Source organism: Stegodyphus dumicola, chromosome 8 (genome assembly GCF_044657685.1).
Source record: "Stegodyphus dumicola isolate Sdum_Otavi_A_Nest chromosome 8, ASM4465768v1".
Classification (NCBI taxonomy): domain Eukaryota; kingdom Metazoa; phylum Arthropoda; class Arachnida; order Araneae; family Eresidae; genus Stegodyphus; species Stegodyphus dumicola.
The window spans coordinates 110550357-110576477 of record NC_140775.1 but is presented as its reverse complement, the minus strand read 5'-3'; the positions used below and the strand labels follow the sequence as shown (position 1 = coordinate 110576477).

Here is a 26121-nt window from a genome sequence, read left to right as displayed (position 1 = left end):
ATAACATGCATGACACCTAAGAAATTGATTTAACAATATACTTAGAAGAACAATCTAAGTTAGTTGTATGAATTTCATTAATAACAATTTGAAGCACTTATTTCCCATACTGACTCTTAAATGCATTTATAACACCCTGATCTAATGTGTGAAGAATGGCAGAAGAAAAATTGAATTTATGTTCTTCAACAAGAGATTAGTTGAATGGGCAGTGCTATCTAGCGTGCCATTTTTTCTTGTTAAAGTTCATTATCCCATTTCATAAGAAAATCATTAAAATATTACTTGTCATCCAAACATTTTTATTGTTGTAATAAGTCACAGGCAAATGCAATGAGTGTTTTTGCTTGCACTGATGACTAATGGAGTCTTTATAACTGTTCCGTCCATATTACATGTTAATAACACAGTAACATATTGTTTCTTTTTTTTTTTTCTTTTTTCTTTTTTTTTTTTTTTACAGTCAGTTGACTCATTCTTAAACATTAAAGAGTGGGGTAGGGCTCTAACAAAGACCAGTCTCATCCGTATTAAAAATTCGATGCAGTTCGTTTCTTGTGAAAGTGCAGCTAAATTCTTTTCTATCCAATTATCAGCTTCATTAGGGTCTGCATCATGTTTCTCTCCCTGTAATTTTCTGAAAATGATATTGTTTCTGTCTCTCTATCTTGTGAGACATCCAATGGAAGGAACAAACTCCTCTCGCAGCATTTTGATAAATTCTTTTGCCTTTTGATACAGGGTTTCTTGTAACAGCGTGGCATTCATGTTCCTGATATATCGAAAACACTTCAAGAGACCAGTTTCTATATCAGCAAACTTTCCCTTTTGCTTCTGCGAGACATCTGCACTTGCATCATTTCATCCAAAATTGCCTTCCTTCTTTTCAACAACATACATAATGCAGATTGTGAAATTCTGAATTCACATTGCCTGCATTTTAGTAAAGCATCATACTGCTTCACAATTTTTCTTTATTTTTTTTTAGGCTTAAGTGCTTGTGTTTGGACATTTTAAGGCATGACCAAAGAATAAAGGCATGATGCAGACAATGAATTGAATGAAATGCGTGAGCAAAAAAAGACAAATTTTTTTTCCAGATTCTCTTTTACATCTCTCTCTCTTTTTTTATTTTTATTTTTTTCTTTCTTTTTCTTTCTTTTTTTTTTTTTTTTGTTTCTTTTTTTTAAATGTTTCCTCTTTTTTCAGTTTGAGAGAGCTCTAACAAACCTCTTGTGACCTACGACCACCATGATTGGTCTAGAAATTCTAGCATTTGCAGCTCCATGTGTTAAACTGATTTGACCTTGAATGATATCGCTGACTTTAAAACACAACTTGGAGGTTTTGACAATTCCAGATATGAAAATTCTAGCAGTTGCCCCTCCATGTGTTAAAATGAATAAACTTTGAACAAAATCACTAAACTTGAAACATAAATTTACAGTTCTGACTTTACAATTTTAAAAGCGATTTGATATTTATACACTGTAGCATTGATTTTATAATGATACTGTATTCATTTTAATTCTTTCCTTAGGTTTTGATTTTTATAAGCACCTGAATTTATGAAACAGTGATTTTTATTAAGCAGTACCCATTGTACCAACCTTCAGATTTCAGATAAAAAATAAATTAAATTTTTTTCTATGGATATTATTATGATTGTTTATGAGTGCTTTGATAGAAATTTATTAAGAGAAATTTAAAATTTATGTAAAATATTTTAATTTTCCCTTTGTTAAAAAATTTCTTCCCTGCCAGCTGTTTTCAGATTAGGCATTCGACGCACATTCGAGTTTTAAGATCACCAACTCACATAAGTCGGGATTACTATACTTGAAATCCAATCTTCAAGCTTATATGCACGCAGTGGCACAATCCGATAATGAAAGAAAAGCCTTTTAAAAGCATTTTTTAGTACAGTTCTACAAAACAAAGTAATCCTTAATGACAATGGGCAGGGGAACTTTGAAAGTCAATTTTAGTTGGATATAGAAAGTAATCATAATGGGGATAAATCTAAAAAAATGCAGGATGGTTCATTTCATAGTCATTTTCAGTCCAGATATGACCACATCTGTACTGGTCCATGTGAAAGTCCATTATGCAGTACATGTTTGGAACATGGTTTTTGTCAGAATGAAGAAAACACAGATTTAAAAATTTTCTGGTCATTCAGGTGATTATGATTTCTAAAAAATGCAATGTATTTTTGATCTTTTAACACATAAAATAATTAAAATATTTAAAAAGCTACAGTAATTAAAAATTATTGTATGAATTATATAAAATTATACCAAGAATTAAAAAAAATGTGTTTCATTTAAAAATTAATAACAACAAAAATCCCTTTTTAGGCATATATGATCACATTTAAAAATTCATCAGGCATCAATGAATTTGGGCTTATTCCTTATTTAAATTTTAAAAACTAAAAAATAGGTTTTTTGATCATCATACATATATTAATTTATATATTAAAATTAGAAAAAATATTTTTATTTGCCATATTTTTTACATAAGGGAAATAATGCAATAAATACCTTTTTCATTAATTGTTTTTATAAAACTAAAAGAAAGTTAATGAATATCATAAAAAATACATTAAAATATACATATATATAATTTACCGTTTCAGACATATTATTAATACTTCAGGAAACTTCCAAACAGAAAGTGACTTGGTAGCTTGTTGATTACGTCGGCATACTGGACAAAACCATGGACTATCCTCATCTAAACTTTCTCTAAACAATGAAAGAATATACATATGTTTACAGATCCATATAACAGAGGTAATTTCCTGCATTTCGTATGCACAGTACTAAACTGTAAAATCTATGATCTTAACCAAAAATATATAAAAAATAATTCAACATATATAGATAAAGATAAATTACAATATCTTTGAACACAATTAAAAAGAAATTAATTATTGAATCATAACTACAAATTTATTGGCTAATTTATTTGCTGTTTGACCTTACTTACCTTCTACAGGAGTGTTTCTCAAACTTTTCTAAACATGGAACACTTTGTAAGCTCTAAAAGTTTTAAGAAACAGTAGAGCAAATTTGGATTTTCAGATTTAATAAATGTTAACATGGATATATTAGATAAATATACATTTATTCCAATTTTTAAATCATATCTATTAGATGCAACACAAGTTGGTTTCCATATTTGTCATATACATATTCTATTCTACACAGGTGGACAAAATTAAGAGATGGAAAACATTTCCCCACATTTTTCCTAAAATACTACACAAAACCTAGACAGCTGGTTGCCATATAATGTCACTGAGCTGAGTTTACTTACTCCTATGGGCGTTGCTACGCCAGCAGGAGGTATAAAAGTCCGCATCCAGCTGCTCAGCTTATTCTGCTCTGCAACACGGAAGTGATTTTTATCGTCTTCCTTGAATAATCTTGTATTCTGCTGTTTTTTAGGTGAAATGAGTACACATCATGGCTTAGACGAAGGAATGATACGGTGAATCGTGGGTAGGGTAAGCTCAAGGCAGGGCACTAGCATGCTTAAGTTGCAAGAGAACTGGATGTAGCACGAAGTGACATCTATAATTTGTGGAATCGGTTTAAAAACAGCAGGCCAGTGTCTAGAAGACCAGGACAAGGTTGCTCGATAGCCATGACGATCGGTATTTGGTGCTTTCAGCCAAGCACCAGAGGATGTCTACAACCACACAACTGTCTCATGACCTCGCTACTGCCACAAGGGACATCAGCTTCAAGGAAGGCAGTTGCCAGAAAGCCTGCTATTTGCATCCCAGTCACTCTCTTCCACAAAAGAGAACATTTACAATGGTGCATACAACACCAACACTGGACACATCTTCAACGGGCTAATGCTCTCTTCTCAGATGAGATCAGATTCAGTCTACAACTTGATTCTTGGCAATTATTGATATGGAGGGAACCTGGGACCCGATACCATTCCAGGAACATCATAGAAAGGAACCAATATGGTGGTGGAGGAGTGATGGTCTGGGTAGGGATTATGCAAAATGATCGTACACTGCTTCACATGTTTGACACTAGTTCCATTAATGCCCAGAGGTATAGGTAGGAGATCCTACAGCCCTATGTGCGACTTTTCAGGAATGCTGTTGGCACTGAATTAATTTTTATGGACGATAATACATGACCACATAGGATGCACATGGTTGATGACTATCTGGAAAGCAAAGATATTCATCAAATGGATTGGCCAGCAAAATCTCTGGACCTTAACCTATTGAACATGTTTGGGACGTTCTTCGAAGGACTATTTGAATAAGACAACCCCCATCCAGAACCATTCAGGGGTTAAAAACTACTCTGGTGGAGGAATGGGTGCGACTTCCACAGAGAACTACTAAACTCTCTTGCTAACACAATGTCTACTCGTTGTGCATGCTGTCTGTCTATCAGAGGCCACCATACTAGCCATATTTTCACTGCCCAATCATACAATAAACTATAATGGCAACTAATTTCATTTATTTCCATCCAGTCTTTCTCGAGATATTTGGGAAAATGTGTTCCCCCTCTTAATTTTGTCCACCAGTATATATATATATATATTTATTTTCTATTTGATTTTGTCATAGTGAAATATCAAAAATCTGCCTTATACAAATATGCTGTTGCAAAAGGACGTAAAATATGAAGCAGCTCATTTTATTAATTTCGGATGTTCTTCTGAAAAACGTATCTAAAACTGGTTTAATGGCAGTTTTTTAAATTTTTGTTTTATGCTGGAATCAGTTTTCAAATCAGTTAACCCCAGTTTTATAATTTTTCTCGGAATATTGTTTGAGAAATGCTGTTCTACAGTGATTGAACACATTATACTTGAAATATTCTTTTGAAGGCGAAGTCATAATACATTGCACAGTCCAATATTTGAAATGATCTAATAGCTGGTCCTCTGGAAAAACAGCCATTTTTTCTTAAAGATTTTTTTTTTCTTTTCAAAAAGGTAAAAAGAATTAGACAGTGGAAGTAGTGCCTTACTTTACTCATGCACAATACGTACTTTTTCATTATGAGGTATGTGAAAGATCTCGAATGTCAATTCCAGTTTGACATGAAATATAACACCTCCATTTTGAAGAAATACAATCATTAACTAGCTTAAATCTATTTCATCAACAGTTTGTTGCCTCTGTAGCCGCCTTTTAGCTTAGCACTAATCTCAAACACAAACTTTTATCAAAGTTCATGGCTGAATTCATGCCTACTGAATAATTTATATCTCTGAAGCCAACCTGGCAGTCATTTTTTATTATTTTTTTGATTAGCAATATTATATATGACATTTCAATTATTTTCTTGATACCTATATTTTGATTAACAATAAATATTAAATTCTGCAAATGGCCTTAAACATATTTTTGTACTTCTGTTAGGCTGTGCAACCCTTTGTAATTCTTTGCCAAATCAAATGGCCTAAGAGACCTGAAAGAATGAATATGTGTTGGAGCTTCTGAGTCAGTATAAAGTATTGTGTTATTTTTTTTTTTTTTCTGACACCAGTTGTTACTTTATTTTCTTCCTTCACATTTGTATGGGGTTTGTATGGATTTGGAGTGAATAACGACGATGCTTGATGAAGTATCGAAACACACTTTATTGGCCGGTATTCATCAGGACAACTCCAAAATCTCGTTCACAGTCGTCGAACTGTTATAAACACGCTGACACGATCAGCGACACACCTTTCAGGTTATCAAGCTATCACGGTGGAAACAGATTCACTGCAAAGCACCAGAATACAGCTCCTGACTCTGCTTGGTCGTTCTCGCAATTCCATGTACTCTCGAGACTCTCCATGCTACAACTCGCGATGCACTCGTCGACATGCAGAGCACGGCTCCTGACTCTTCAATTCAGTCGTTCCCGGAGCTTAACACACTCTCTCGACGATGCACTAACCACGATACACTAAGAGACTCATCGATGCACTCGATTACCAAATGGGTGCTAGACTTCGAAACACTCGCTCAATGACTGACTATCAGCTCGCTAGACGAGGCACATACTCGATAAAATAAGTTTCCCCTGTCGACTGTGGTCAGAGTTGTGTATGAAAGTCAAAAAATAGAATGAGACATTAAAGATATGACATACCTTTATTTTTCCACATAGGTACCAAGTACATTGAGACATTTGTCATATCGCTTGATAAGCTTCAAAAAGCCCTCCAGGAAAAAATCAAGGCTTTGCATATGGAAGAAGCATTGAACGGCTTGTTTCACTTCAGTATTGCTTCCAAAGTGCCTTCCCCCGAGATTTTTCTTCAAAGCCGGAAACAGATGAAAGTCGCTTGGTGCAAGATCAGGACTGTATGGCGGATGGTATAGGCGCTCCCAACCAAGAGTTGCAATATGGTTTTGCGTTGCCGTCGCCGAATGTGGTCTGGCATTGTCATCCAACAGCAGAACGCCAGATGTGAGAAGGCTAGGCCGCTTTTTCCGAATCACCTCTTTCAATTTCGACAGGGTGTCACAATAGCGCGTAGCATTGATGGTTCCAACCTCCAAAAAGTCCAGCAACAAAACTCCTTGGGCATCCCAGAAAACTGTGAGGAGCACTTTACCTGCAGAGGGAGTTGTCTTGAACTTCTTTCGGACAGGTGATGACGGATGTTTCCACTCCATAGATGCGGCCTTCGATTCTGGGGTGAAATGGTGGACCCCCGTTTCATCCCCGGTCACAATCCAAAACAGAAAGTCATTGCCATCTTCATGGTAACGCACAAGATGTTCCAGGCTGACCCCCATGCGTTGTTCCTTGTGTGTCGAGGTCAATTGTCGGGGCACCCATTGTGCTGACACTTTTCTGTATCGAAAAATGTCGTGGATGATGTTTTGAGCTTGCTCATGTGAGATTCCAAGTTCTTCTGCTACTTCATCGATGGTGATACGTCGGTTCGCTCTAATCATGTCATCCACCTTCCTGACATTTGCATCTGTAGTGGCCGGGCGCGTCCGTCCAGCTTTCGTTACGTCCTCCACTTGCTGACGTCCATCCCTGAATGTGCGACACCATCTCCGCACCATTTGCTTCGACATCACACCTGGTCCATAGACTTCCACGAGGCGGTTATGAATTTCTGTTCCTGATACTCCACGTGCCCATTCATAGCGGATAACTGCTCTCACTTCCTCCTTTGACCACGAATTCAAAACGCACCTTCTCTCCATAGCTACCGGGGCTCAAATGAGAGGCTGGTCTCCGCTTTGCGCAGGCACTGCAACAGTGCCATCTGCTTGATTTGCAGCAACCTCTACCCAATGGTGTATCGGTGACTTGCGCATTTTCCTGCTGCGTCACCTTTCGCCCATAGCCGTTCAATGCTTCTTCCATATGCAAAGCGTGAATTTTTCTTGGAGGACTTTTTGAAGCTTATCAAGCAATATGACAAATGTCTCAACGTACTCGTACGAGAATAATAAAATAAAGGTATGTCATATCTTTAATGTCTCATTCTATTTTTTGACTTTCATACACAACTCTGACCACAGTCGACAGGGGAAACTTATTTTTCAACTTACCCTCGTAGATGAGACATTAACTCATAACTAACTCGACTCCACATACCAGCAGGGTTTATATAGCTTTTGGCTGGTGTTTGAGAACATTCTGGGCTAAACCAGTAAGAATTCGTTCCAGAAGGTTCTCTATCCGTCCATGGCATATCGCCAATTTTGTCGCCAAATGGGCGATTTCTCGCAAAACGTGGCAACCCTAAAACTGCTTTGCGGAAAAGCTGTCTTACCGCGCCTGGACATTTCATAACAACATTTCTATCTCTGTGCCTTTAATAATTTGGCATTTACTGTAATGAAATTCAATTACATGTTATTCTAGGAAAAACACCTAGAGCCAAAGCTTATCATTTTTATTGCGAATCTTTCCTTCAGACACAAGACACTGAATTTTTTCCTTGCAAAACAGCATTTTCATACTACTCCTTAAAGTGAAATTAAATGTGGTAAGGATCCATGATGCTCACTGAAAAATCCCCTCAAGGAGGTGTAGAATCTCGGATCCCCCACTGCCAAGGTGATCTCTCTCAAAACTGTGGCAGGAACATACCTGTATGGTAAAACTCTAGAAACCTGCTCACATTTCTACCTGCATCTGTAGTTCACAATACCAAAAAAGAATATAAGTACTATTCTCCTATAATGCCATAAAAAGACAGCAGTTTGACTGTGGGAGCGACAATTACAATTTGAAAATTTCAAGTCTTGATCTAACACCTTGATAGCTTAATATTAAAAATTTCAAAAAGGTTAAAAACTATAAAAACCAAGAACATACAGTAAAACCTCGATTATAAGGAAATTTTTGGAAAATGCCAAATACCAGACACATGGAAATTCTGGATAACTGAGAGCATAAAAAATGCAGTTTCACAGTAGAAAAGCGAAATGAACGGAAGAAGAAATTTCCATTCTAAAATTATAAAATCAGTTATTTATTATCAGCTTGAATATCAAAAGTCTGTACTTAATATTATAATAATTTGGAGGGGAAGTGGCGCATTTTAGACATAAAAACCAATGTATTTTCATACAGCTTACATATGAAAGTAAAACATTTTATCTAATATGAAATACCTTCAACAGTAAAAAATGTTTGAAAGAACTTGCTTTTTATTTAGTCTAACAGCATATAAAAAAAAAAACTTAGATCACTTGTCATACTTTTCCATGCTATATTGCAGTTGTTAATATGTTTTTAAATAAAGTTGTATGTAGTGCCCATTAACACACACTTTTCTTGATGCCAGGATACTGTAATTTTTTAAATATTCTACTGCATGCTTTCTATTTAGGGCAGGTCTAAAATTTTAATAACATTTTTAAATGTGAGGGAAAATATATAAAGAGCAGTTGATTTATAGCCTTCTTTACAAAATCTAAAATGCATTATCAAAAATAAATCAGGTTTGCATAAAAAGACAAGATTAAGATATTATGATTGTATTGTGATGTCATGCTTATCCAATAATGGTACTAAATCACATTATTAGGAGACAGATTTTATTTATTTAGAGTCATAGCCCTTCACATGCTTTAGGCTGGCTTTATAAGTGTCTCATTTGCCTTTACTTATTCATTTATTTATTTATTTTGAAAAAAGGGGGTCTAAAGTTTTAAAATATTCCAGTTGCTTGAGCTTTCAAGCTTTTTTATATTACATTTAAAATAAGCCTTTTAAAATAGCAATATTAAATACCAGCTAAAATTCTGGCATGATAACACTCTGTCATAAATTAATGTCACATGACAATTTTTGCATTATTTAAAAAAATATAAATATCTGAAAAACCAGTCATGCATTTTTTTCCCACTAGATTGCCTCTACACAATATCTAACACATATTTGCCATTAGTTAAATGCAATAATTTCTATTTTTAAGGATATATGATTCATCTAAAGAAAAAAATAAAGGCTATTTTTTAAATATGAAAAAAGACCTAATTCAGAATGCAGTTATGTGGTAATTTTCCACATACTACAAAACAAAACTTACCTTTCACTAAAATACTCTAAACAATCATAAATATCTAGTTCAGCTTTATGGCGAGCTTGCTGCATTGATTTATGTTCTGCCACAAATGAAGCTGATGCTAAGACTTCAGGAGGAAGGTCTACATATCTGACAGCTATGCTATCACCAGGATGCAGTCTAATTTCCCCAACACGAGCTATTTCACAGCCAGAACAATGCTCATTGTAAAAACAGCGAGAACAGTTTTTACCCTGAAAATTATAAAAACAATTCAAAATGCTAACAATTATTTTTCTAATAAATTTAAATAAAAAAAATCTGAAAGGTTTCAGATTTTAAAATACATCCAAAGGGCCATTTTTTTAACATTTTGTCTGTTAACTTTATTTATTAAATATCACGTTCTTCGCACTTAAACCATAAAATTCAGTTCAAGAGCAATATCGCAAAATACTAGTTTTAAATTGAGCATATCTTTAGAATTTCGGATACAGAGTCTTGCGCGCTGGAGATAAAAATGTTTTTTCTGAACAACGTTGCCATGGCTCACTTTGAAATCCTTGAGTTTGTTAATCAAAAATTCGTTAAAGTTTTACAAAATATGAAATTGATAATAAAACAAATACTAAATTTCAAATTTAAGCTTCCACATGCCCATATGCGCAGTAGGATTTCGTTATTCAAAACTCAATGGCTCTATGTACCGTCGTTTTATCACAATGCGAGAAATATACATATATGTATGCAGATTTTTCATAATTTAATTTCTTCAAATATAATGCAGAACTCTAACATTTGGTGGCAACAGTTTGAAACGTTAAATGGACATTTATAGTGATTCAAAGCAAAATCGCAAAACGAAAGCAGCAGTCCTTCAAGGACAAAGCCCCTTTGAACTAAAAATAGAATTTTTATGGCCACATCTTTTCTTACATATATATGTATCTTGAACAGACAGGCTATTAACATTTCTTTAAGTGACACCAGAAGAAAATTTTTTTAAATATAACTTGCTTTTAAAAATTGGAAGAATAACTTTTTTATTAATTTTATAAATAACCCCATTACATAAAATAAAATTTGTCACATTACATTTCATCCAATTGTGATGCATGGTGATCCTAAAGTAATTTGTTTTTAAAATTTTATTTATTAATTTTGATATTTAAGGGTTTTTTTTTACACAAACACTGATAATCTTCATTTAAATCAAATTAATCCTGAATTTCATCCTTTGTATCATTGGATTAAAGAAAAAATGATCTTCTAAATAAAGTTTATTCCTAATCTAACATAATTTATCAAAAGGTTTTGATAGTTTTAGTAATAATGTGCCCAATATTTTAAAATATTGATAAAAGAATCTATCATTTATAAAAACTTGAAATTTTCAACTTTGCCTTCTTTTAGAACAATAATAATAGTAATTATAAATTACACTACTTCTATACATATAGAGAACTTCATTTGGATACAAAAGTTTTCTACTTTCATTACTTTTTCACTATGTTGAATTTTTTGGATATTTTATGCATCTTCCAGAACATATTTTCTTTTCCCCAGTACAGAGACTACTCCTAGTGTTATTGCTTTGAATTTTCTGAGAGAATTCTTCAAAATGCCTTTAATATCAATTCGTTATGTCTTTGCTTTGGCAGTTACATTTCCATAATTTATTTATTTATTTATTTATTTTTTTTTTTTTTAAATTCTTGACAAATTCTTCTAAAATTTCAACTGCATATTCAATGAAACTGCTTTTCATTTTCTAGACATTTTAGCTGTAAATAAACTTTAAAGCAAAGCCAAAAGGATAAATATTTGAGTTAAAGCATTTTAAAAAATGACAAAGAAACTCCCAAACTTTTCTGGTTTGCAAAAAGCAGCATTTATTCTACCCCTCCCAAGTGACTGGATCCTTATATAGTACAAAGTCCGTAATCCAGACTCATCGGGACTTTGGTGATTCCGGATTAGAGGTTTTTCCAGATTGTAGATCATCAATTTAAATCTGGTAAGATGGCATGCAGAAATTATACAATTAAAAATATGAAACTGTAATTTATGAAATAAAGAGCAATTATGATCTAAAAGGTATCAAAAAAAAAAAAAAAAAAAAAAAAAAAACTTAATATTTATAAGCTTATTTATAGTAATTATTGTTTACTTTATTAAACATTTCTTTCAATGTAAGTTGTTTAAGTTGCTTCATTTTTTGTGCTAATACTTTCTCTTTAATTCTCTTTTCTATAAACAGACATAATTTCTTGTTCAGTTACAAAGTTCCACCGTTCAAATCCTCTAATTGCTGTGTCGAGAATACCGACTAACTTGTCAATCGAAATTTTTTTCGTTTTCAATAACCTCTCTGTCACTTTCTTCACTATGTGTAAAGCTTTACTGGCTTTACGCACACGCGTAGCGGATGCGCGCATCAAACGCGCATGCGTAAACGCAATATGCGCATGCATAAGTTTGTCGCTTTGAGGTCTGGATTATAGATCATTCCGGATAATGGACATCCGGATTACGGACTAATCTAAATCATATTATTTTGATAATTTTTAAGACCAATAATTTCCATATTAAAGAGTACATTTTTTTTACATAATGTGTAATAGTATGAGGGAAAAATAGCTACTTAATAAGCTTTATAAAAGGATTTATGTTTCATGTGTTTTTTACTAAAAACTAGGATAAAAACCACACTGTCAAACTCTTAAAGTTTAAATTATCTTGTTAAATTTTAATTTGAAACTATGCACTATAAAATTTGTATATCATGGATACGATTTTCTATTTTATGGACAAAAGCAAGGAATCAATCCAAATGTATTTTATTTTCAATAAGCCAAAACTAAAACAGCTCCCCTTCCTGGGGTGGGCACCTGAAAATTCTACACTGGATTAGTTCAATTTTTGAAACACATACTTCAATATTAACTCTGACATACATTTCAATTTTTAGTTTTGGCAACTATTTTGTCAAAAATTCGAGTAACTGAAGTTTTAGTGTAAATTCAAAGCATGGCAATTATGCAATCAAAAGTATTTTTAAAAAATAGAAATCTTACATGGTTTATATTCATGCAACTTCCTGACTTAATACAAATATGACAAGTAATTAAAGTAAAGGCTTGTAGGTGTCTGTTTTGAGTACGATTCTTAGAATAGAATATCACAATCCTTTTACCTCTTTCATGTTAAAAAAGAAACTTTTTTTTGAAAGGAGTTAAGCAAAAATAATCATAATGAGATAAATCTGGAGAACACACAGGATGACTAAGTACACATACTTATTTGCAAAAGAGAGTGGCTCTGTGAAGTGGTTTTTGACAGCTGAGAAGATGCCTTATCGTATAATAGAATGGTTTCCAAGTGAATAACGAACAATTAAAAATCACCTGCTTAATTATCAGCTATTTAAATCAGGATTCAGCCAAACATTTAAAATTGCAGCACTTTTTTGACACTTCAGCTTGTAAGATAAACATTGTCGATTAATATAAACATCTTATTAATCTTCCCAGGTGAATAAGGCAGGGTGATGATCCTCCCATCTTTAGCTTAGATTCCAAGAACACCAAATGAATACAGTAATAGTATATGTATTGCACTATACAGCTTAGTAGTTTAAAAACTTATGTATTAATAAAACTCTACTTTTTGTGCCTGATATTAGTACAATATTTTAAATCTTCAAAAAACAAAATAGTAAATTAGAGACTTATAACCTGGTTCTTAATTCAACTTTAATTACCAATGGGACATATATGTCCCACTAACAATTAAAAATTACTGCTGGGTTAAAAAGTACCTAGAATATTTTGAATGTTGGGGAGGATCATTTTCCAGTAGTTGGAAAATTAAGATGCCGCTGTGCTTGTTGTACACAAATGAACACAGAGAAAAGAACAAATATGAGGTGCCCAATGTGTAATGTTGGGTTATCCAAAGAATGCCCTGTACCATACGATGTAAAATCTATTTCATATAATAAAGCTCTCCAGAATAATAAGTGTGCTTATACTAAGTCGACTGGTAAGTATTGGAGATATGTATCCCGGCCTTTGGCTTGAAAACCGTATGTCAAAAAAAATCCCAGATGCTAAATTTACATTATTTATGACATAATTTTGCTCACTTGAATATAAAAATGGATTAATTTTTTAATATTCGTAGTCAAAGGGTTAAGCAGTTCAACCACTGGTTGAGCAGTTAAGGACTCGTTGAACGCTGTTAATTCGTGCTGGTGTCGAACAGAGAAGAATGAGATGGTTGCATGTTTGGCTTTCATGATTTTACTCATGAGCAAAGTGAAAACAAGCTACTTTTCATTACATAAGTCCGCCAAGACGGAATTCCTTCCCTTAGACAGAGAGCCTCTTTGCCATATTTAAATAATTAACCAATCTAAATTATGACAATTTTTAAACGAACATTTCTAAACTAAGAAAACGAGAAACTCACCAAAAGCAGTGTAGCTATCCAATCGAGAGGAGTACAATAGATGAAATGCCAATGGTTAAATTGCCAGTACTCTTTCTCAGAACTTAGATTGTTACTTGTTAGTTAAACTCACTTAATTTGTACTTTTTGACAGCATTGATGGAAAGAGTAGAAGTGCACATGTTAAAAATTTGATTGACATAAAATCAGCAATATGTCCACTGAGAATGACTACTTTTTAGATTTTTGAAATTATTTTACAAGAAAAATTTTAATAAATTCTAATATAACAGAAATAATAACAACATTAAATAAATGTAACAATAAACATCATTTATTATATTACTAATGATTGCAATTCAGATCTTGACAAATCATAACTTCACTTTTAAAAATGTGTTTATTCTAAAATGTATGTTTTCATAAAAATATTGTTACTATATTAGATGGCTTCCTCCGCAAAGCAGTTTTAGGGTTGCCATAAAATAGCAAGAAGGGCAGGACTGCCACATTTGGCGAGAAATTGCCCATTTGGTGACAAAATTGGCGATATACCATGGACGATTGGAGAAGCTTCTGGAACGAATTCTTACCAGTTTAGCCCAGAATGTTCTCGAACACAGGCCAAAAGTTAAATAAACCCTGCTGATCCGCAGTCAGTCAGTGTGTGCTTCATCGAGAGTGTGTCTCGTCTAGCGAGTCAATCGAGTTGACAGCCGGGCAACAAGTGACGAGTGGGTCGTCGAGTGAACCGAAGGAGTCGCTTAGTGCATCATCGAGAGAGCATGTTGAGCTCCGGGGAATGACTGAACCGAAGAGTCAGGAGCTGTGCTCGTGTGTCATCGAGTGCATCGTGAGTTGTCACGTGGAGAGTCTCGAGAGTATGTGGAGTTCCGAGAACGACCAAGCAGAGTCGGGAGCTGTACTCCGGAAAGCAGATTCGGGTGCTTTGCAGGAGGCTGTCTCCACTGTTGTTACCTGACAGTGGGAAGGCTGTGTCGCTGATTGTTCCAGTGTATTTATAGTAGATCTTCGACAACTGTAAAAGTGCTTTGGAGCTGTCCTGACAATACTGACTAATAAAGTGTGTTTCGATATTTCATCAAGTGTTGTCGTTATTCACTTTAAATCTACGAACCCCGTACGAACATGAAGGAAGAAAATAATGTAACAACTGGTGTCAGAAGAATCAGAAAAGAAAAACGCAACAATATTGTTTTTCAAAGAAAGGATGTTTGATGATAATATTAGGAGCCCTTTCAAATGTACACAAGCGTTTTCTTAAATTTATTATGCAGTTAAGGCCACAAAATAGCTTTGGACACAAAACACCTTCAGAATCATTTTTATTTGTTGTCTTTGCTACACAGAGAAGGGAGATAAAAATCTTATATTCTGCTAAATTTTGGAACTGTTAACTATTTCTTTAATAGAAGACAACATGTTTCATTTAATATTACTTTTGATTTATTGTTTGACATATTCAGAAATACTGATTGCATACATGATGCACAATTTTGAAATCAAAAAATAAATTTTGTTGCATATAAAATGTAATTTAATAGCTGACAATAAAATGGTGAAGGTAAAAATTTACTCTCAATGGAAAGAAGAAAAAAAAAATATTGACTAATATACTTTAATAAATTAACAAATAGCTTTTCACATATTGTTTATAAATATTTATCAGGTATTAATTATTAATAAAAATGAGAATAAAGAAATTCCCTATGAGTAATCTTCAGTAAAAGTTTATTTGGAAATTTAAAGATAGCTAAGTGCAATTTATTGAAGACTGTAACAAAGTGCGTAAAACACATTTGGCATTATTACTGCTTAAAACAAATATGAAAAAATTTCAAAACATGTGAATATATAAATTAATGCTTATCCTGGGAAATTTTGAATGAAAAAGACAAATTTTTTGTGGGTAAGACTAGAAATCAATCTACTTTAAGAGGATGGTAAACATTTTATGAATTAGAATTCAAAGCTGTTTTAAAAGAACTTCTGAAAACTACTAAAAAATACATATTTAAAAATAAATAAATAAATGTGTGAATTTTATTGAGTCTGAACCTAAATTATAAACTGTGAAAGAAGAGGTATTAAAAATAAGGATATACAGTCAAAAATCGTTAATCCGGACTCGTCGGGACTTCGGCGATTCCGGATTATCGATTTTTCTGGATTATAGATCATCAGTTTAAATCTGGTAAGATGGCATGCAGAAATTTTAAAATTAAAAATATGAAACCGTAATTTATGAAATAAAGAGCAATTATGATCTAAAAGGTATCAAAATTTACAAAAAAAAAAAAAAAAAAAAAAAAAAAAAAAAAAAAAAAAAGCTTAATATTTATTTTACTTTATTAAACATTTCTTTTAATGTAAGTTGTTTAAATTGCTTCGTTTTTTATGTGATAATACATTCTCGTTAATTCTATAAACAGACATAATTTCTTGTTCAGTTACAAAGTTTCGCTATTCAAGTCCTATAATTGCTGTGTCGAGAATACCGACTAATTTGTCAATCGAAATTTTTTCGTTTTCAAAAACCTGTCACTTTCTTCGCTATCAGAAGCGAATTATAATGACGAGGAATTTTATTTAAATCATATCAAAGACGGAGTACATCGAGATGAAATACTACATTTAGTAAGGAATTATAAGCCAAATAAAAAAAAAAAAAAATCTGCCCTGAAGATAAGGATAGTGCTGACAGATCAACTTCCAATTCATTGCGCGCCTCTGCGTTAAAGATAAACAAACGTTAAAGTTTAGATAAACAAAGGATATGCCTTTATCCATTTTTTGCAGCAATACCACTTTTTGTTCAATGGACTTCGAAACATACTTTCGCTTTGTAGACCCTTTACATATTAGTAAATATATATCAGAAATACTATTTAACATAATCGAAAGTTCAAGCTTACTTTTATAAATCGCTCTAACAGTCTGCAAAAAATAAGCCGTATCCAATTCGAAGATTAAGGAACAACGCAATCTGCAACATTAACTGAATTAGATAATTTTAGCTCAGCTTATACCGTCCGTTATACATTAAACGCACATTCGTAAACTTATTTTGCGCACTGGCACACGTATATTCGTAGCCGTAAAAGTTTTACGCGCATGCGTCAACGCGCCGCATGCACAGAAAGTTTGTAGCTTTGAGGTCCGGATTATAGATCATTCCAGATTATGGGTGTCCAAATTAATGACTTTTGACTGTATATAAAGATATTATTAAACACATATCAAATTCAAAAAACTTTGAGAAGCTAAAATTTTGACACCTCAATTTTTAAAAATTACTTGTGATTTTTACAAAAATTGGCCCTTTGGCATAATTTGAGCCACACAAACGAAATATGGGAAGGGGGAAATGAGTATGTCATTTCAGAAATAATCTGTTCATAAAATATCTATGTTAGAACATTGTTATAAATAAACCTAATATATATCTTAAGTTGCACTTTCAAGGCATGAAAAATGAAAGGAGAATTTCGTTAAATGGCCCCGTAGAACAGGAGTTATGGAACTGTTGCTTTTTTTTTTAAGTGGATGTACAAAAAAATACTGCATTACTAATACTTTCAATAAAGTGCTCATAGCAAAGATTTAAAAAATAATAACAGAAATTATGGATTACATATTTGTTGTAAACGAGAAACTCATGGAAACTTAAGTGAATTTCAATAAATATGAAATTATGTAAAATTTTGTAAAAATGTTAAAGTATTCTATGCTACATTTTTCAATTCAATTAGCTCTTGAAGCTCCTACCTAGAGAAAGAGGAGGTAAAAAAGGCCAGATAACATGAAAAAGGAAATTCATCCGCTACAAATCAGATTCTCTTTCTCTGAATTGCTAACTAGTAAGATTATACTCCAAACACGAAAAATCTTTTACAAAATGGCTTATATTTTGACTAAAAAAACTAATAATTCATAAATAAAATTATTACAATCTAAACGATAATTTACACTTTTATTTGCTTGAAATGCTTTGGTGAAACTGAACTATTGATAAATACACAGGGAAATCTGGTTAAGGAACTTAAGCAGACTGCATTAACTTGTGAGTATTGAATAATTTTACTGTCTAATCAACTGAATTAGTGATCACATTACTGTCCTGGATAGTTTTTCTGAAAAATTTTCAACTGTGATAAATTTAACAGTTATAAGAAAATTTATTGACTTCAGATATGTAGACTCAAATTGTGACAAAAGACTATATTATATTTAAAATCACTGATCAAAAAGCACTGAAAACACTAATTATAAGCTTCATGCAACTACAGTGAAACTAACAGAAATACTACAGTTCATATTAAATGCTATAATACTTAACCTAATAATAAATGTGTAATCAATAAAAGTGATTCATTTTTCCTAGTTTTTTGAAAATTTAATATAATAATTACTACAAATATGGAAGTAAAACAAATCTCTCTCCAAATTCTGTATGCACATCACAGGTGCTTGATATGTACACCCTTCGTGAAACAGCAGTATTTAATCTTAGCCAAGAGGACAAATGCCAATGTCTTGTTAGTTTTGCACTTCTGTTATTTTCTGTCTTCGTCTTTCTGTTATTTTGTAAGAAATCTCCATTATACCATCACAACCACTAATTCACATTAGTGGCTAAAATGCAGTAAGCTTTGTGTTCACTGATGACTGCATGTTTGTGTTATGCAGCTATTTAGTATGAATGCCACAACAGAGTTAAATCTAGAACTATTATGAATTCATAATAACTGAACTTATTATGAATGTAAACTTAAGATTATTTTTATGTATGTCATGCACTTTTCCTTTTCTCCCCCCCTTTTTTTTGCAAAATTTGTTACAATTACTACAATATAAACTTATAAAATTCCTGACAGAATTACAAATAACACATATATGATTATTATATATAATAAAAATTATACTTTCATGCACATTTATAGTGTACTAAAAGAAAATAATTTTAAGCTCTCATAAAGTCTGAAATGCATTTACAGGGTTCATAGCCACATTTTAGTTAAAAAAATAAGCCCCTATAAGCACTTTTCAAGCACATTTTAAGAAAAAAATAAGCACTTGTCTAATTACATTATACACAACTGCATAACCTTAAAAAGACTTGTAATTTAAAATAATGAGAAATGGAGTATTTATTAAGAGAGAATAAGCATTACCTCAACCATGGAAAATAATTACTTTTTTTTTTTTTAAATTTTAACCCTTTAACTGTCAAGTTATTTTGATGATTTGGGTACACAAATTGTCAAATTTTTTTATTGGAAAAACCAAATGTAGCCGAAATAAACATCTCCCGATATATATTCGGGTATGACAATACAATGCACTCAAAAAAAAAAAAAAAAAAAAAAAAAAAAAAATTACCCCGAGAAATACTCAGGCGTATCTCGGGCATGACAGTTAAAAGGTTACATAACAGTCCAATTTACAGAACTAGTTTACAATTAGAGGAAAAAAACTATGCAGAACTAAACTATATTACAAGATTTAATGATGAAATTTCAGTTCAAAATCGAGAAAATAAATAATAATAAGGAATATTTATTGTATTCGCCTGGAACCAAATAATAAATACAATTCATTTTTCCACTCATATTGATATTTAAATAATTTAAATCTAAATTCTGAACATTTTCTAAATTTTCATTGTATATCAGTTTTCCCTTAACAGATATTGCAAGCAAAGTAATTTAAGTAAAAAAGAGGAACATTTCTGAAATCAGAAAACAAAAATTTGCTTCATGCAGTCATCCTTTAACAGTAAAAGCTTAACTAACCCGCATACTTGGAAACTGGCGAATATTCGACAGTCGAGCGTAACTTGAAAAAGAGGAGCGGAAGGGGGATAGACTGTAGCCGCTCTTTAGATTTCTCCACTAAGTAAATGCTTTTGACATTTTGATATATGCATCATATAAAAATAAACCAATGGAACTGAAAAATATTCTGCTTAGCAAGCACAGTAAAATTCTTTTAAGTGTTCATAAACAAATCTCGGACAGAACATCAAAATTAATTATCTCTGCAAGATATCGCAAACGTTATTGTGCAATACATGCGCTGTAATTCTTCCCTACGTAATATTATGCAATCGGAATCAACAGCTGCCGGTATTGGGAGAATAAAGAACTAAATAACTGGGGTGTTTTTCATTCTAATTTTCAACAGACGGCGTTAAATTTCCGGAATAGAATCATTCTTCGCTTGCGTTGGTAGACTGCAGAACTTTTAGTCCTATTCAATCCAGATTGGATAGTGACAAAAAAAAAGTCCGTGGCTTGTTTTGCAGTGAACTGTAACAGTTTCAATATTTGAGATTTTGTGGAGAAAGAGGAGAACCTCCCAATCTTCATTCTGTATAATGTATTGGCCAAAAAAATGAAATTATTTTGACTATTCGATGACTTTCCCTTTATTTAAGCCATTCCGAATATTATTCCTTAGAAAGCTAATCTGTGTTAAAACACAACCATTTTTGGAAGTTTACTATACTTCAGCAGTTATTGCAACTATGTTATTATAAACATTCATACATATGCTCATAATATAAGCATAATGATCATAATAAAGACGAATATGAACTGACCAAGCAGAACGAGAATGCAAATTATTAAGATCTTGATAGAAATTGAAACGTGTGTAGTATTTGGGTGGGAGGAAAAGAATGCCGAATGTACCGGAATTTTCTACTGCATTCGCAATTCTTTGACCAATAGAATGATGGGAACCTGTCTGTACTCTTCGTGCACACCAAAGGTTATGTTAATGCAGAGATAGGGGGAAAAGCTATTTCCGGGAGTATGATTCACCATCTGACATTCCATATTAGGAAGAAAAGTTGTTTATTTAGTTTCGGCTTTGGTACAGGGAAAAATAGCGCGTTCATTAAAAAAAAAAAAAAAAAAAAAAAAAAAAAAAAAAAAAAAAAAAACCACTAAAAACAAAAAAATAAAGGCTTTAAAGAAAAAGTAAGCACCTATAAGGGCCTTTATATTTTATTTTCAAATATAAGGTCTTATAAGCACTTATAAGGACCGCTACGAACCCTGATTTAAACCCAAAATATATTGGGAGAAGATATGATACTTACAGTGAAATTAGGGAATAAAATACTGATAATATATTAAAAGTTCAAGAGTAGAACACAGTCTTTTTCACCATCAAAGAAAATAAAACTTTTAAGAATTTTTTTATACATATCTTTAAAACTCGCTAAATCAACAACATTTCATAAAAATAATATATCTGATATTATAGGACTGAGCTTCTTACATAGAAAATCTTAATATGCAGAAACCAAATCTGAGAGAAACTGGTATAGGAATTTGAAAAATTTTATTAAACTTTAAAATTCACAATTTTTAGAAAGGAAAGTTACATATGTGGGGCTCTTTCACCAAGGTTTTATATCACATTCATTTACATCTTACGTGCTGAAAAAATTAAACCTAAGCAAATAATAATAAAAATCTACTAAGCAAATAATTTAGATGATATCTATTTAATAAAAGGTAATATGAAATTTTGCATTAAAAAACTGCATGAACATTTTGAGTTGATACTGTTTCTTAAATTTACTTATTTTTGCAGTTTATTAAAATGAATACACACACACACACAAAAAAAAAAAAAAAAAAAAAAAAATCATTCCAGTAAATAAAAATAATAGCAAGAATAAACATTTATATGCTTGGAATTAAAAACATAAGCATTTTCAAAAAATACTTTGAAAAGAAAATTTGATGAATTACGATTCCATAAGAAAAAATTACATAAAATATGAAAGAAACAATATTAAAATATGCTGCTTAAGAAAAGCACAAGATACAAATTTTAGGAAGAACAAGCACATGCATCTACTGAGTATACATTCTTAATGAAATCAACAAGCAAAGAAACTGAATTACTGTTCAAATCTTAATTCAGCTTTACACTAGAAAACCTATATTTCATCATAAATAGACAAATTTAAGATAATGCATAGACGATACACTATATGAGTATTGTTAAAACTTCATGTCTACAACCTAACATTTCTGTTTTTGGTACTTATTATAGGGTTCGTATACATTTCTGCATATAAAAATTAAGGACTTTTAAGGGTCATTAATGAAAAAAGTAAGGACCCATCAACAAATAGGAACTGAATAAATTTAATTAAATATATTAGCTATGCCTGAACTTCACTTTTGTGATACCATTCTAAGAATAAAATAGATCCACAAGAAGAATGCATTATTATTAAACATAATTATAAAAAACAAATTTGAGAATAAAATCAACTTCATAAAATTTCTCAGCTAGCATTAAATATTTTACCCTTATAACAGTTGGGACATATTTGAAAGAAGATTAGTGACATTTTATTTATGCTTCACTAACAGCTTTATGCTGATTTTTTTCTTTTACGTCTCATTTTGTCACGTACTTGCTGAATTTAGAGGTTTTCTCGTTTTAACCTATGCTATTTTTATGCCAAACAGCATAGGTTAAAATGAGAAGTAAAATCATAATCAGGCCCAAGCCAAGCCTAATTGGCGCCATCGTGCAAATGTCTAGCAAACGCCTTTATGCAGTGACAATATTAATAAGAAACTGCTTATGGTGAAGTACTATTAACATAACAATAAAACAAAATTACATTTTCTCTTTTAATTTTTCTAAATGTGAAAACATTTTGTGCTTTCTTAAAACCCGCACTCAAGCATATTTATTGAAAAATTGTACCCAAAAATAACACTGCAAGCAAAGCGAAATAATATACTAAACGCATTAGATAACAAGTATACTGCTTAATTCTATTTATTTTCTTAAAATTAAAAAAAAAAATTACATATCTAATACATTTGCAACCAAATAAGTTGTTCGCAGCGTCGTTTACGACAAGGTTCGAACTGTGATTACAGTAAGGCACAAAAAATTCTCTAGGATCGATGTCCAAAATTCTTTATGATGTTGACAACGATATAGAGTTTCAACCGGTGATGCTACAGATTTTCCCAAAGTTTGCAAAAACTGCAGCTCATACACAAGATCAATATTATTTATTTCGCTTTCAGTTTTATTAGTTAATGCTTTTTTGCAGTTTTTCACATACGTTAAGCTGATCTTGTACTATATATAAACGAAACGTAGCCTTTCGTGGTTTCAGTAATAAATAATTTGAAAGAAATTATGATTTTTTTAAAGTGTATAGAAATGATCACAAAATTTGCCCCTATCATGTCTACACATTAATGAAACTCGAAACAGTATGCCTTATTACCTTGGAGATAAAGAAACAATTAGCATATTATGGGATAACATAAAACAAATTATTTGAAATAAGATTTAACAGGCAAAGTATTTTTCTATTTTACTTGATTGTACCCCTGATGCCAGCCATCAAGAGGAGATATCAGTTTCTATGAGGTATCTTAATTTAGAAAATACAAATGTTATTACTTAAGAAACATTTTTAATATTTTGTCTTGCAACACATATGACAGGTGAAGGACTAACAACATTCTTATTAAAGACTTAAGAGAAAAGTGGTTTAGACATTAGTAATTTACACAGACAAGGATATGACAATAGTTCAAAAATGAGAGGTAAAAATTTTTCGAGTAATTATGCTCAAATCGTTTTTTGAATTAAAAATTTAACCTAAGTTTAACATAATATGCAACTGTGCTTACCTATTATGTAAAATAACAATAACAACAAGCAATCAGCAAAAGAAAATCACATAAAAGATAAATGTTGCACAAATTACTTTGATTGCAACAGTACACACAAAATAAGGATTAAGCAATTTATCAAAAGCGTCTACCCTTACATATGCATTGACATCCGTATTTTCACGCCCATTAAGACATAAGAGAACACCAGAGACGAACTTCTGCCCTAGTTATAACTTTCCGTTCACATAAGACAGTGCGCTAGGAGGAAGGGGTACCCAGACCTGGCAAGCTCAAGGTTGCCTTAACACAGTTAAACGCCCCAACTCCTAGAGAAGATCCAAGAACCACTAACTTATCGATCGAGCAGACAAACCAAGATTAAGCTGAGTCAACAAGAATACTTAGCAACTAATATTCCACCTCTCCGTTCTGAAGGGAAGGTAAAAACATCTGCCATCAACAGGGGCCCAACCCCGGACAGCAGAACAAAGTCACTTACACTGTCAGACAGACTGAGCCACCAATCCGGCCTGCTAACCCTACATCACGGCATACAGGCGTTGGTTCCAAGCACCCCCAGGGGGGAACCAAGGGAGGATATAAAAATTCAGTTTTGAGGCTCCAGGTGCACCCTGAAAACCTCAAGCAGTCTAAAGGCTCGCTGAACTCACCGACTCCACCGATGGGGGTGTTTCTTCCCAGACAACCATGGATATCTGACTATATAGCTCTACCACAAACAACGGAATGGACAAGATAGTACCATATGGTCTCTTGCGAGCTTGAACCAGCGATCGGCAGTGATAGCCCTAGTCCCGTGAAGATTGATTTTATACCCCTGTGATCGAGACTGCTTAGAAATAAATTATAAAGCATCCTAGGTATTACCCGAGTCAACACCCCTGGGGGGCGTTCAAATAAGACAGTGCACCAAAAAGACGGGGCATCCAGACCTGGCATGCATAATGCAGCCTTTACATGGTTAAATCGCTCCAGCCCTTGGAGGCCATCTGAGGAGGCACCATCCCCCCGGTCTACACAGGGGGACAAATGTTTCACACAGAACATGGTCATAGTTAGACATTGACCGTCCTCACGTTTTGACTAATGGGAGCCCTTCTCCCAAGGGCAACCTTCGATATCTGACCACGTAATGCCCCCACAACGAAGGGGCAGACAAGACAGTACCAGTCTGTTCCCTGCTGAGTCTGAACCTACCACCAAATAAACGATGGTTCTAATCACTGTGAAGATATTTATTTACTCCAGAAGTCGAAGCTGTCTAGATATTGATCTAGCCAGTACGCTGGGATTGCCAGTCCCAGTCGAGCCCAGAAGTGGTCATCCGAACATAGTTAGGGCGAATCTGGTTACCAGTGTGGCCACAAGGAGGCCTATGTCGGATTAGGTCAGCAAGACACTGGACACCATCAGTTAAGCCAGCTGTACCGTTGTTACGACTTTTCAGCTTTATTGCTTAACTGATGGAACCATCTACCATCCGCTACATTTATTAATGAATTTTGAAAAATATACATGAATGATAAGTACATAAAGTTGTAACATAGTAATTGTCTTAAACATAAAATTTGGAAATTTGTAAAAGTAAAAATTAAATAAGAAATTAAAATTATTCACTGAAATAAGAGATTAAGACCAGTACAATGACTGTACCCTGTAGAGATAACAAATGACTGTGAATCAAATAGATCCCGAAATAGTTCCTGACATAATGACTACTAAACATTATGAAATGGAAAATACTTCTAATGAATTTGATCTTGTTCAGATTGCTCTGGTTGACTAGTGAAACCTGTAGAAAGACCTTTCATATATACACAACATTCGGCTTAAGGGGATGTATGCCCTCTTGGAGGATTTTTGTGGTAAACTGGTTAGTTATCACATTAAACATGGGGAAAATTACGAAAACCAGTAATGTAGCTCCCCCATTCATAATAACTACTAAACATTATGAAATGGAAAATACTTCTAACGAATTTGATCTTGTTCAGATTGCTCTGGTTGACTAGTGAAACCTGTAGAAAGACCTTTCATATATACACAACATTCGGCTTAAGGGGATGTATGCCCTCTTGGAGGATTTTTGTGGTAAACTGGTTAGTTATCACATTAAACATGGGGAAAATTACGAAAACCAGTAATGTAGCTCCCCCATTCGTCTGGAATCAAACATGGGTCTAGTCTCTCACTGAATTTTTCTGTTCTGACAGGCAGAAAAACATTCTGCTCGTTTTAATGACTGCCCTGCACTTTACGGGCCTGATCATAATCAGCATCATTCGTTACAGAAGACTGGTTGTTGCCACCACTGCTGCTTGTCTAGAGGTAGGTCTGCTGATCAGATAAAATCTGAAAGCCTTATGTAAGTATGGTTGGCAAATTTTTATAGTTAGTTCTGCTCTGCCTGTCTGAT

The 26121-nt window shown here is 32.9% G+C and overlaps 1 protein-coding gene across 3 annotated transcripts in view; it reads right to left on the bottom strand.

Moving 5' to 3' along the window:
- Nucleotides 1-420: 420 nt before the first annotated feature.
- The window catches only part of LOC118202203 (uncharacterized), a 110668-nt gene continuing 84967 nt past the window's right edge, over nucleotides 421-26121 (bottom strand). For all 3 annotated transcript variants that reach the window (XM_085822268.1, XM_085822269.1, XM_035374362.2), the window contains exons 14-15: nucleotides 9556-9785; nucleotides 421-2750 (exon numbers count right to left, since the gene is read on the bottom strand). In XM_085822268.1, coding sequence (XP_085678394.1) covers nucleotides 2630-2750; nucleotides 9556-9785 — 351 coding nt within the window. In that variant the 3' untranslated portion in view covers nucleotides 421-2629. The remainder of the gene's footprint in view (nucleotides 2751-9555; nucleotides 9786-26121) is intronic.